At 37.2% G+C, this 14733-nt stretch overlaps 1 protein-coding gene across 3 annotated transcripts in view; it reads left to right on the plus strand.

Annotated features, from left to right (window-relative positions):
- Positions 1-14733, plus strand: part of MAPKAPK5 (MAPK activated protein kinase 5) — a 46452-nt gene that overhangs the window by 16419 nt on the left and 15300 nt on the right. For all 3 annotated transcript variants that reach the window (XR_010836859.1, XM_067015007.1, XM_067015008.1), the window contains exons 2-7: positions 705-778; positions 1264-1339; positions 2120-2217; positions 3682-3790; positions 5227-5316; positions 6067-6162. Coding sequence is in view for 2 of the 3 variants with exons in the window: in XM_067015007.1 (XP_066871108.1) it covers positions 705-778; positions 1264-1339; positions 2120-2217; positions 3682-3790; positions 5227-5316; positions 6067-6162 (543 nt within the window). In the remaining variant the exon portion in view is untranslated. The remainder of the gene's footprint in view (positions 1-704; positions 779-1263; positions 1340-2119; positions 2218-3681; positions 3791-5226; positions 5317-6066; positions 6163-14733) is intronic.

Below are 14733 nucleotides of genomic sequence, written 5' to 3' on the forward strand. Positions count from 1 at the left end.
CCTAAAAACATATGGCAGCAGAAGCTCAATATTTAGTGACTACACAGTAATTCCATAAAAACTTTAATTAAACTGTAGAGGCTCTATCTGGAACTATTGAAAGCTATTGGAATTTATTAAAACTGTGAAGAATATAGTTACACAATGAACGTGACAGAATATCTTTGTACTCAAAATAATGCTTGAAAACTAGATAAATGTACTACGATATTTATAACTATTTTATTTGAACTTTTAAGTTTTAATTTATTCAGTTATTCCAATTTGATCAACTTGTTCAAGGATATAGACCTCTATATCATAGCAGCATATATCAGACCAGTCTTTCTAGAATCTCAAAATATACTTGACCTTTTGGCAAATAAGTACTTAGTAGTGAAACATTTTGAAAGAATATCTTCTTCCCACACTCAAGAAAAAAAACAAAAAAACACAACGATTATTTACTCACATGGACCTTGCAGATGAGCTGAAGAATTTCTTTTTATCCTAAAGTTTGCCTTCTCTTGTTGAAAAACAATGCCTAGAATAGTCCTGTAGGCGAAATGTGTAGTTATAAAGCCCTACACAAAGCTCTACTTATCAGCTTCTTTCAGAAGCTGAGATGTTGAGCATTAAGGTTTTCTGTTGTCCCACCTCTGCTTAACTATTCAGCTTTTTAACTGGAGAGTCATTCTCTGCCTCCTCCATTTTTATTTTAATAGGAAACCTCCATTTTAGAGGAATACAATATCAATTGGACTCAGAAGCTGGGAGCTGGAATTAGTGGTCCAGTTAGGTAAGAGACCCATGTGCAAACTATGACACAATTGTTCTAAAGAGGACCTGTTCAAAATACATCTTAAGTTAGACGCATTAGGTTTAACAGATTTGTGAAACAGCCTTAATTTAACAAGCAGAGGTATTTATGATAGGCTTTTTCTCATCCATTTAGGAATATATTTAAGTGACGAAGTCACATGATCTGTAACAGAATCGTTTAAGATGTTGATAACATGGAGCCACTGTATGAGTCACTTGTAGCCAGCAGAGGCCATTTTGTCTCTCTTGGCCAGCATCAAGTTGATTTCACATGTCTAAGGCCTGTGAAGGGTGGGCGAGATGTCTTTCTGCCTTTCCATCTGCTAGACCTGGGGGCAAGTTTGTTCTGATGTGCCTGGATATATTTTTGATTAGAAGCACAGTTCTCAAAGAACAGCTTGTTAAATTAGTTTTCACTGTAACTTAGATGATTTCTGATTGAACTTTTTTCTCCAAATCTAGAGTCTGTGTGAAGAAATCTACCCAAGAACGGTTTGCACTGAAAATTCTTTTTGATCGTCCAAAAGCTAGAAATGAGGTATGGTCCTTTATTGCCTTGATTTGCCTAAATATTTGAGGTACCTAAGAATTATTCTTTTTACAAGTAAGGCAGCTTCCTGGAGAGAATACAGAGATGCACAAAGAATTTTATGTTCATACTTACTCTGTTTATATTCATACTTTTTGCTTTTCCATGTTATCATTATAAAGCAGTTCTTCATCCATCAATACCAAAAGCTGTTAGTAAAGTCTTGCTTCCTTTCAAACCACCTTTTGTTCTTTTTCAATTAATGTGATTCTTATACCCCAAAATACTCAGGTTTACTTCAGCTTTTGCTTATTAGAAAAGGTCTTTAAAGAGTGGAGATAAAATAGTATGAGGAAGGTTCTAGTGAATAGTGTATTGAAAAGTTGTTGCAGGAGAACTCTGAGAATGTATTTCTAGTTAATAGGCATTTGTTTAAAATTATTCGGATGTGGTGATGACATGTTAATAACATGCAATGAAGGACTTATTCTTTTGCTTAGAGATATATGAATAATTTCTGAAATGAGATGTATTATTTACCAAATTTTTCATTTGCTAATAGGACAGTAGAAGTAAATAAAACTGTTGGTGAGGTTTTTTTCATGGAAAGAGCATTAAGGAGGTAATCTGTGTATGAAAACACTTTTTTTACATCATTACAGGTGATAAGGTTTTTTACTGTAATAGGCTCATCCCCTGGCCTAGTGTGGTCAGTTTTGGGGAGAAAGTTTGGAGAGAAAATGTTGGCATCCCCTATGTACAGAAACATTGCCTCTGTTCTTCTTTAAGGTACGCCTGCACATGATGTGTGCCACACACCCAAATATAGTTCAAATCATTGAAGTGTTTGCTAACAGTGTACAGTTTCCTCATGAGTCCAGCCCCAGGTAAGACTACACAGGGTCATTATCACATGACCGCCTCTCCATATGTAAGCCAAGGTGTAGTGGGGTCTTTTCTTTTGTGCCTTCTTTTTCTCCCCTCCCTTCCCTCCCTCCCTGCCTGCCTCCCTCCCTGCCTGCCTCCCTCCCTTCCTCTTTCTTTTTCTTCTCTCCTTTACTTTTTAATTTGGAAATTTTCAAACATTTGTAAAAGAATCATGTAATGAATCCTTAAGTACCCATCACCCAACCTCAACAGTTATCAACTCATTGCCAGCCTTGCTTCATCTATACCCTACCCACTCTCCTGGCACCCCTGAGTAATGTGGAATTAAAACAGATTCTATTGCAAATTGGCAAAAGGAGACCAAATATTATTCTAGGCAATGTCTTAGAAGTTGATATGGCAAAAAGCCCTTATTGCTGAATCTGACATTCCTTTTAAAGGAAGAAATCAACATCATTCTTTTAGCCTCCAATTGTTTGGCGAGCTCATTGGGTGTCATTCTAAATCTTTTCCAGGGAATTCAAAGTTAAATAAGGTATGGTTTCCATTGAAGGGACTGAGATGTAAACCTATTATTCTAGCAGTGTGATAGGTACCAAGGAGAGTTATGCATAAAATATTTTGAGCTTACAAAGGAGGAGAGCTGCCCTCTGTAGGCTGGGGAGGCAAGGTGTCTCAGAGAGGCTACGTGGGGGCGAGGACTTGAAGGGGGTGAGTAGGAGTTTTCCAGATGGAAAAAGATGAATTTGTAAAGAAAAATGGGAAATCAAATGATTATTTCTTAAAATTGTGCTCTGTTGGTGAAAGCATTTGGATGGAAGCTGTAAGCATTTATATCAAAGAGTGGTAACCAAAATTCGGATTTTTTTTTTTTTTGACAACATGAGAATTTTTGCTTTTATTTAGTATCTGTGTAACCCTATCTGTCTATCTTGCTGGGCATGTTGTGGGTCATATGGAAAACTAGTGGAGTGGGGGCAGGGAGTAAAGAGGGGGAGACACACACACACACACACACACACACACACACACACACACACACACACACACACACACACACACACACACACACGAGTGAATAACCAAGACAGCCCCAACTGAATGACTTGATATTCATGTCCTATACAAAGTCTTATTCTGTTTTCGATACACTTTCAGTGTAGCTTCCCTAAAATGTATATACAAGTTAAGTACAGAATCTTCAAAAGGATCATTGTCTTCAAAACTAATTCTTCTGTTTTCTTTTAGCTTCTTAGAAACCTTTAGGTCAGGGATAGTCCTTATTCATAGTGTCCAGCTGGTAGTGACAAGGGATCCAACTCAAAGGGGCTTGCTTGGTAGGACTAGATTTAGGAAGTAGTAACACTTTGTAGATGAGGTATCTAGGTTAGCTACTTGATGTTTCAGTTTTGTTTTGTTTTGTTTTGTTTTTTAACTTAACAAAATCAAATGCTTTCAAACAGGGCTCGACTCTTAATTGTAATGGAGATGATGGAAGGGGGAGAGCTATTTCACAGAATCAGCCAGCACCGGCACTTTACAGAGAAGCAAGCCAGCCAAGTAACAAAGCAGGCAAGTTAACCCCGGGTACCAATCAAACTGCCAACAGTGTTGGTTAACAAGCACAATTTCATTGGGGGGAATAAAAGAAAGCTTGAAGAAAAGCTCTATTTGATCTCTCATTGCCTGCTTTGTTATGTAATTAGAAAACATGCCTTGACAGGAGGAATGTGACCCCCTTTCATGCTTTGGTGGGGGGGACCTGTATTCTTAAGTGCTTTTCAATTGTTTGCCTATGATAAGATTTAAATAAACTCTGGAAGGAAGGTAATCTTAACTCCTTTTTAGATTGTAGATAATCTTTAGACGTATAGCTTCCAAGCACTGTTATTGGACTTTGAGATAAAATGCTAGTGATACTACCTGAAAGACTGTATCGTGTAAAACTATGTTCTAAGGCAATTACATATAAGATACTTTTTGCTTATGAGTCACCCTTCTCTCATCAGATTTTTAATAGTAGTCTAAGGTCTTTGTAATTCTGGGTTATTCCTGGTTTTATGTTCTCTCTATTTTGACATCACATTTTATTGCTAGAGGAATGATGTACGTCACAAACAATACTAGGAATCCAACTGGAAATAACCTCATGAGGAGATGAAAAAGCTCAACCCTCAAGGTTTCTCTTCAGGCCAAGCAAGCAAAGCAGAGAGAAGCAGGACACACAGCCCAACTGGTTCTTAATGAAAAAATTCTTCCAAATTTTCTGTGAGCCTACAGCATTTTTTGACGCCTCCTTTCTGGTAGGGAGGAACCGATATTTGGAATGCCAAGGCAATTCCATACAGAGTGTTAAAGAACAGATAAAATCTGTTCTATTTGATTTTAAAAATTATAGCCTGTATTTTTCAAATATTAGGACTAAAGGATGAGCTCTGATAATCTTCTGTAAAACCAAACTCCTTTAAATCCACCTAAACAGGCAACATTTTCAACCAGTGGGACGAGCAGATTAGAACATCAGGTGGAAAAATCCGTTCAGCTGCTTTCTATTGTTCTTGAAAGCAGAACTTCAAGTTGGGCTCCCTGAAGAGTGCAGGTTTCCTTTGAGTCAGGCATTAGCGCTGCTGCCCTGCTAGGGGGAAGCCAGGCCCTCTGCAGACTGCCTGGCCCAGTGTTTGCTTTGCAGTACTTGGTCACATCTCAGATTAATGGAAGTGCAAGTATTTTATTTTTCCCATTTCATACAGGATTTAACCATCAGTTTATTATGACAAAGAACTGTTTTACTGTTGTATTTTTTCTTTTTGTTGAACAAAATACAGCTTAATTCATTTCTATTTCTTGATATCTGAAGTCTTACTTAATTTCTGCTTTAAAATTGAAAACTGACCACAGTCTTAATTGACTTAGTAAGGATGATTTTTTAACAACCTGAGTTCTCTAAACCAAGGGAATTAAAGAGCTATCTTTTCTAAGATATGGTTGCTCCATTATGTCCTTTCCAGATAGCTTTGGCTCTACAGCACTGTCACTTGTTAAACATCGCACACAGAGACCTCAAGCCTGAAAATCTGCTCTTCAAGGATAACTCTTTGGTGAGATGACTTGCTCTTCTGTATTTTAGTGCTGCTACTCTCAATATAGTTCAGGAACAGTGTGTAGGTGTGTATGTGTTTGGAGTGCTCTGAATCCATGGTGAAGGGGCTTTAGGCCTAAGTGCTTCAAGCAGCTTACTTTTCCCATTTCTGTTCCCTTGCTAGAGGCTCAGAGAAATTGTACCATACCCCTGGCATCGATCATTTTGGATGACACTGATGTGTGTTTGTCCATAAGAACTTTAGATTTTGGACATTATTTGGAAGGACTTTGGGAAGGGGCAGGAATCTATATGCTGTTATGTGTTACCTTGGAACTTAATGGTTGTGTTTAGTGTTAACCCTCATAAGGTGTGTTTTCCTCTCCAGCCCCAATCCATGCCCCGTGCACTGTGTCCCACCAGATAACTTACTCTGGCTATCATGAAGCTGATGTTGAGGGTGAAGCAGCACCCTAGATTGATGAGAGATAATGGGCCAATAGAGTCAGGAAGCATCTTGATTTTAGTGCTGCCTTTACAAGTTATAAAACAGGGATAACTGTGAGTGGGTAGAAATTCCTTACTTCTTTATTACTAAGAACAGTTTCTAAGTACGAATCATTGTCTCCAGAGCTGAGGACATGCTACTTATAGGTTTCAGGTCTCAGCTAGAAACTCCTGAGAGCTTAAGGTAACATGTCTTGCACCTGCATTCCTTTAACATTTTCCGAGAACTCTGGAGCAGTGATTCCCATTTGTTTTATTTCAGGATGCCCCAGTGAAGTTGTGTGACTTTGGATTTGCCAAAATTGACCAAGGTGACTTGATGACACCTCAGTTCACCCCATATTATGTAGCACCTCAGGTAAGCATGTACTGTTTCTTCCGTAGGATGTGTCACCAAGCTGCCTGTAGACTCACGTTTCTTCCATTCCACAGCATGAGTGGATGTATATTACAAATGGAAGAAGGAGGACTCAGCTTCATAAACCTATAGGCTGCTTAATTTGGTGCAGGCATTTTATTCTTTTAAAAGCAGCCTTATTGAGGTATGATTAATATACAATAAAATACTTCTACATTAAGTGTAGTTTGATGAGTTTGGACAAATGGATACTCCTGCGTGAACATCACCCAAGTCAAGATACAAAACATTTCCATCACTTCAAAAACTGTCTTGTGTGCCTTTGCAGTCATTCTGCTCCCAACTTAATCCCCTTAATTAAAACCACTGATCTACTTTCTGTCATTATTGGTTAGTTTTGCCTGTTGTAGAATTTCATAAAAATGGAATTCTGTACCTTTTGTGTTTCACTTCTTTGGCTCAGCATGTTTTTGAGATTCATCCATGTTGCTGTATGTATCAGTAATTAGTTCCTTTTTATTGCTAAGTAGTATTCCATCCTATGACCAAGCCACATTTGTTTATCCATTCACTGACTGATGGCCATTTGGGGTTGTTTCCTATTTTTCACCATTAGGAATAAAGCTGCTAAGAACATTCATTTACGAGTTTTGGGGGACATACTCCTCCCCTTTAGGTAAAATCTTTTTCCAAAATGGTTTTTTGCACCACTAATGTAATGTAAATGTTCCAGTGTCTTCACATTCTTATCACCAACTTATGTTTGTTAGTGTTTATAATCTTGGTCATTCTGGTAGGTATGTTCGTGTTATTTCGTTATGGATTTAATTATAGCATTTTCCTGATGGCTACTGTTGTTGAATATTTTTTCATGTGTCTACTGGCTGTTCTGTTGTGAAATATGGGTACAACATTCTGTTGTGTAGAATGGGTACAAATCTTTTGCGCTTTTTGTGTTGTTTTATAAATGAGATATAAGAATTTTTTTTATTATATTCTGGATACAAGTTCTTTGTCATATGTATTAATATTTTACTGCTGCTGTAACAAATTGCCACAAACTTAGTAACTTAAAACAGCACACATTTATTACCTTACAGTTTTGGAGGTCAGAAGTCTGAAATGGTTTGAGGATGTCAGCAGGACTGTGTTCATTTTGGAGGCTCTAGGGGCGAATCCATTGCCTTGCCTTTTCAGCTTCTGAGGCCACCTGCGTCCTTTGGCTTGTGGCCTCTTCCTCCATATTTTCAAAGACAGCAGTGTAGATAGCATCTTCCAGTTTCTCTGACTCTGACCGGGTCCAATTACATTGGACCTACCTGGGTAATCCAGGATAATCCCCCAGCTCAAGATCCTTAATTTAATCAAATCTTAGAAGTCCCTTTTGCTATGTAAGGTAACATATTCATAGGTTCCAGGGATTAGGACAGGACTTCTTTGGGAGGCCATTATTCTGCCTACAACATATGTATTATGAATATTTCTCTCAGTCTGTGGCTTGCATTTCAGTTTTCTTTTTTTTTTTTTTGGCCGTGCCACAAGGCATGTGGGATCTTAGTTCCCTGATCAGGGATCGAACCCATGCCCCCTGCATTGGAAGCACAGAGTCTTAGCCACTGGACCGCCAGGGAAGTCCCTATCAGTTTTCTTAATGATCTTTTGAATAGTAGAAGTTTTAAATATTGATCAAGTCCAATTCACCAATTTTTTTTTCAATGGTTAGTGCTTTTTGTTCCTAAGAAGTCTTTCCATATCCATGGAGATGAAGATTTTCTCATGTTTTCTTATTAAAGGTTATAGTTTTAGCTTTTACATTTTAGACTATGATCCATTTGAGGTGTGTGTGTGTGTGTGTATGTGTGTGTATGTGTATAAAGGGTCAAGCTTCTTTTTTTCCCTTATGGATGTCGTTGTTTCCATATCACTTGTTGAAAAGACTATCCTTGCCTCATTGAATTACCTTACAGTTTTGTCGAATTGAATTATTTTGCAGTTTTGTCAAAAATCAATTGACCATATATGTGTTGGTCTATTCTAGGCTCTATTCTGTTTATTTGATACATACGTCTATATATCATCTGGATCACTGTAGCTTTATATTAAGTCTTGACCTCAGATAGTGCAATAAGTCCTTCAAATGTATTCTTTTTCAAAATTGTTTTCACTATTCTGGATCCTTTGCGTTTCTCTGTAAATTTTAGAATTCAATTCTCTATGACAGAAAAGCCTCCTGGGATTTGATTTGAATTGTATTTAATCTATAGATGAGTTTGGAGAGAATTGACATCTTAACAATATAAAGTCTTCTACTCAATGAACATGGTGTATCTTTCCATTTATTTAGGTCTTTAATTTTTCTCAGAAACATTTATATTTCTTAGTGTATATGTTTTATACCTATTTTCTTATATTTTTCCCTATATTTTATGTTTTTGGAAATTATTGGAAATGATATTGTTAAAAATTTCATTTTCCAATTGTTTGTTTATAGTTTGTAGAGAAATAAATGATTTTTTTATCCCTTGAATCCTGGGATCTTGCCTAAATCGCTTATTAATTCTAGTACATTTTTTGTATAGATTTGTTAAGATTTTCTACATACAAAGTCATGTCATCTGTGAATAAAGATAGTTTTACTTTGTTCTTTCCAGTATGTTTGCCTTTTATTTCTTTTCCTTCCCTTATTGTGTTGGCTAGGACTACCAGTTGAATGTAAGTGATGAGAGCAGACGTCCTTGCCTTGTTCCTAATCTTACAGAAAAAAATGTTCAGTCTTTCACCATTAAGTATGATATTAACTGTTATGTTTTTTGTAGATGTCCTTTATCAGGTTGAGGAAGTTTCCTTCTGTTCCTAGTTTACTGAAAGGGAATGTGTTAAATTTTACCCAGTGCTTTTTCTGCATCTATTGAACTTATATTTTTTCTTCTTTATTTTATTAATATGATGAATTAATTGATTTTCAGGCATTATACCAATCTTACATTCCTAAGATAAAACTCACTTAGTCATGATGATTGATTTGTTTTGCTAATATTTTGTTAAGGATTTTGTGTTTTTTAACAAAAGGGATTTTGGTCCATAATCTTTTCTCATAATGTCTTTCCCTTGTTTCAAGGTATCAGGGTAATAATGCTGACATCATACTATTACTTGGGAAATGTGTCTTCCTCCTTTATTTTCTGAAACAGTTTGTGTAAGATTGGTATTGTGGATTTTTAATGATGTAATCAATTTTAAAATAGGTATAGATCTATTGAATTTTTATATTTCTTCTTGAGCCAGTTTTAGTAATTTGTGTCTTTCAAGAAATTTGACTATTTTTTTAAAAATTTATTTGCATAAAATTATGATAATCCCTTATTAACCTTTTAAATCTTTGTAGGATCTGTAGAGATGGAGGTGGAAGTCTGGAAGTTGGCTTGCTCCTTCTGCAGTTAGTCCTTTAGTATGGGGGAAGGGAATTGAGTCAGTCTACTTAGGAGTTGAGCTTAGTTTGAGCGCTGTTGCTATTGTTATTTTTACTGTGCCACTGGCTTGAGATTCCTCTCTTGTTACCTTGTGCTTAGGGTGGGGTTTGGGCTGCCACAGGTTTGTGGGGTTTTTTTAAGTGTTTCTTCTCCATCTTCATCTTTGGCATTGGCTGTGTGCCTCTGCCTCAGAGGGGCTTTCGCTTCACAGTCTTTTTCTGCCACTAACAATGGACTGCTGTTACTTATTACTTGGTGCTTGCTAGCCTGATGGAGGGTGATGGCAACAATGGGTGGAGAGGTATCTCTTTTCTGAACCAGCCTCAGTCTTGGTCAGGTCTTGTTTTCTTGAGTCTCAAGAGCATAAGAGCCTACGAGTGGGTGTGAATGCCCCTTGTTTCCCATGGCTCTGAAGGGGTCTGCTAGCCCCAACTTTGCCTTTAGCAATTTGTTAAAAATTTAGCCAAATTCTTTTTATGCTTATGGCATGCTATAGAGCTTTCTCCTGGGATCTGTCACAGATGAGCCAGTCTTTCTGTGTTGTCTCTTCTTGGAAGGGACAAAAATACTTTGTTGCTTTGAGACCTCTGATGAGTTCAAGAAAAGTGATGATTTTATAGTTTATGATTTTATAGTTTACCTGGTTTTTCCTTGCTGTTAGGGTGAGAGTGACACCCTTTCCAGCTCTCTACATCCTAGACAGAAACAGCAGTCCCAGCCATTTGATTATAGTATGGGTGTTTGTTTTTCCTGCTAGGGGTTTATTGAACTCCTTGGATCTGTCAGTTTATGGTGTTTACCAATTTAGGAAAATTTTCAGACATTTATTCAAATATTTTTGTGCTTGTCCTCTCTGTGCCATTTTAATGAGATTCCAGTTATATGTATGTTAGATCACACATTGAGCACTGAGGTTTTGATCTTTTTTTTTTTTTTCTATCTGTGCTCCACTTTGGCTAGATTCTATTGCTACATCTTCAATTTCATGACTCTTCTGCATTGTCTAATCTGTGAATTTCCTCACTTCAGATTTATATAATCTGTTTCTCTTCTCATTTTGTTAATGTTTCCCTTTAAGTACGTCAGTGTATTTAATAACTTATTTAAATCTTGTCTGCTGATTGCATCATCTGTCATTTCTGAGTCTGCTTCTGTTGATTGATTTTTTCCTTCCTGGCTGTAGATCCCATTTCCTGGTTCTGGATAACATTTTTCTGCTTCCTTGCATGTCTAATAAATTTTGATTGGATTCTGGATCTTATAATATTGTTGGTAAATGTCTGGATTTTGTTGTCATTGAAGAGTATTAAAGATTGTTTTGGCGAGTGGTTAAGTTACTTGTGGATTAGCTTGATCGTTTTGAAACTCATTTTTAAGTTCTGTCAGGGCAGTCTAGAACAGGATTTATTCTAGGGCTACTTCATCCCTACTCCCCAGATGAATCACTTCTGGGTGCTCTATTGATGCTCCACATGTTCAGTGAGGTCTCTTTACTCTGGCTAGTTGGAGCTCAGATACCTCCTAGACTTGTGTGACATCTGGAAATTATTTAGCTTACAGCTCCAGTAGTCATTCCAGTACCTGGTTGCTTCCCTGGCTTCATGGAGTCTTGCTCTACTATGTGCAGCTTACTATTTAGCTAGACTCAAAGGGATCCTTATGCAGATTTTTGTGTACCTTCCCCACAGTTAATACTCTGCTCCATTAATTTCAGCTACACTGCTGAACTCTGTGAAGTCTCTGTGCCTTGCTTAGATTCTCTTTCCCTGAACTGCATTCCACAGAGTGCCTTTTGGTAGGTAGTTCATTGGACTTAACCACATTTGCTTGCTCTCTCTCAGGGTTCACTGACCTGTATTGCCTATTCAGTGGCAGAAAAGGTATTTTTTATTTTGTCCAATATTCTAGTTGTGTATGGTGGAAATGCAAGTTTTACTGGTTAATCCATCATGGCCAGCATATCATTTATATATATATATATATATATATATATATATATATATATATATATACACACACATATATACGTGTGTGTGTATATATATATATACATATATATACACATATATATAGCTGGTACTTATTCTTTTTGAGATTTGTTTTATATAAGAAGCCCTCTTTAAAAAATTTTTTTATTGAGATGTAATTGATACATGATAAACTATACATATTTAAATTGCACAACTTATAAGTTTTCACACGCACACACACACACACACACACACACACACACACACTCATTAAACCATCACCACGAATAAACCTACCTAAGGAGACAAAAGACTTGTATGCAGAAAACTATAAGACACTGATGAAAGAAATTAAAGATGATACAAATAGGTGGAGAGATATACCATGTTCTTGGATTGGAAGAATCAACATTGTGAAAATGACTCTATTACCCAAAGCAATCTACAGATTCAATGCAATCCCTATCAAATTACCACTGGCATTTTTCACAGAACTAGAACAAAAAATTTCACAATTTGTATGGAAACACAAAAGACCCCGAATAGCCAAAGCAATATTGAGAACGAAAAATGGAGCTGGAGGAATCAGGCTCCCTGACTTCAGACTATACTACAAGGCCACAGTAATCAAGACAGTATGGTACTGGCACAAAAACAGAAATATAGATCAATGGAACAGGGTAGAAAGCCCAGAGATAAACCCATACACATATGGTCACCTTATCTTTGATAAAGGAGGGAAGGATATACAGTGGAGAAAAGACAGCCTCTTCAATAAGTGGTGCTGGGAAAACTGGACAGCTACCTGTAAAAGTATGAAATTAGAACAATCCCTAACACCACACACAAAAATAAACTCAAAATGGGTTAAAGACCTAAATGTAAGGCCAGACACTATCAGACTCTTAGAGGAAAACATAGGCAGAACACTCTATGACATAAATCACAGCAAGATCCTTTTTGACCCACCTCCTAGAGAAATGGAAATAAAAACAAAAATAAACAAAGGGGACCTAATGAAACTTAAAAGCTTTTGCACAGAAAAGGATACCATAAACAAGACCAAAAGACAACCCTCAGAATGGGAGAAAATATTTGCAAATGAAGCAACTGACAAAGGATTAATATCCAAAATTTATAAGCAACTCAGGCAGCTCAATAACAAAAAAACAAACAACCCAATCCAAAAATGGGCAGAAGAACTAGATAGACATTTCTCCAAAGAAGATATACAGATTGCCAACAAACACATGAAAGAATGATCAACATCATTAATCATTAGAGAAATGCAAATCAAAACTACAATGAGATATCATCTCACACCGGTCAGATTGGCCATCATCAAAAACTCTAGAAACAATAAATGCTGGAGAGGGTGTGGAGAAAAGGGAACACTCTTGCACTGCTGGTGGGAATGTAAATTGATACAGCCACTATGGAGAACAGTATGGAGGTTCCTTAAAAAACTACAAATAGAACTACCATATGACCCCACAATCCCACTACTAGGCATATACCCTGAGAAAACCATAATTCAAAAAGAGTCATGTACCAAAATGTTTATTGCAGCTCTATTTACGATAGCCAGGACATGGAAGCAACCTAAATGTCCATCAACAGATGAATGGATAAAGAAGATGTGGCACATATATACAATGGAATATTACTCAGCCATAAAAAGAAATGAAACTGAGTTATTTGTAATGAGGTGGATAGACCTGGAGTCTGTCATACAGAGTGAAGTAAGTCAGAAGGAGAAAAACAAATACCATATGCTAACACATATATATGGAATCTAAGAAAAAAAAAATCATGAAGAGATTAGTGGTAGGACAGGAATAAAACACAGACCTACTAGAGCATGGACTTGGGGATATGGGGAGGGGGAAGGGTAAGCGGTGACGATGTGAGAGAGTGGCAGGGACATATACACACTACCAAATGTAAATTAGATAGCTAGTGGGAAGCTGCCGCATAGCACAGGGAGTTCACCTCTGTGCTTTGTGACCACCTAGAGGGGTGGGATAGGGAGGGTGGGCAGGAGGGTAACGCAAGAGGGAAGAGATATGGGAACATATGTATATGTATAACTGATTCACTTTGTTGTAAAGGAGAAACTAACACACTATTGTAAAACAGTTATACTCAAATAAAGATGTTAAAAAATAATAATAAATAAATAAAAAACCCATCACCACAGTCAGGTAGTGAACATATTTGTCACCACCCCAAAATTTTATTGTGCCCCTTGATAACCCTTCCCTGCCTCTCTATTTTTCCCTTCATTGCCAGGCAGCAGTTGATCTGCTTTCTGTCATTATAGATTAGTTTGCATTTTCTGTAGATTTATATATAAAGTAGCATATCGTATGGTATTTTCTTTTGAGGCGGTTTTCTTTCACTCAGCAAAATTATGTTTAAGATTTATCCATGGGCTTCCCTGGTGGCGCAGTGGTTGAGAGTCCGCCTGCCGATGCAGGGGACATGGGTTCGTGCCCCAGTCTGGGAGGATTCCACATGCCGCGGAGCGGCTGGGCCCACGAACCATGGCCGCTGAGCCTGCGCGTCCGGAGCCTGTGCTCTGCAACGGGAGAGGCCACACAGTGAGAGGTCTGCGTACCACAAAAAAAAAAAAAAAAAAAGATTTATCCATGTTATTGCATGTATCAATAGTTCTTTCATTTTTACTGCTGGGAAGTATTCCACTATGTGGATATACCATGGTTTGTTTATCCACTCATCTATTGATGGACATCTGGGTTGTTTTCAATTTTTGGCTGTTAAAAATAAACCTGTTATAAACATTTTTGCACAAGTTTTTGGATGGACATTTATTTCCTTTTCTCTTTGGTAAATACCTAGAGTGGAATGGCTAGATCATGTGGTAGATGTATTTAACTTATTTAGAAACTGCCAAATTGTTTTCCAAAGTGGTGTTCAATTTTACATTCCTAGCAGCAGTGTATGAAAGTTTCAGGTCCTCCACATTCTTACTAGCATTTGGTGTGGACAGTCTTTTTATTTATTTATGTATTTTAATTTTTTAAAATATTTATTTATTTGGTTGCGCTGAGACTTAGTTGTGGCAGTAGGCTTCTTAGTTGTGGCTCACGGGCTCGTTAGTTGAGGCT

This window comes from Kogia breviceps, chromosome 15 (assembly GCF_026419965.1).
Source record: "Kogia breviceps isolate mKogBre1 chromosome 15, mKogBre1 haplotype 1, whole genome shotgun sequence".
In the NCBI taxonomy this organism is placed as follows: domain Eukaryota; kingdom Metazoa; phylum Chordata; class Mammalia; order Artiodactyla; family Physeteridae; genus Kogia; species Kogia breviceps.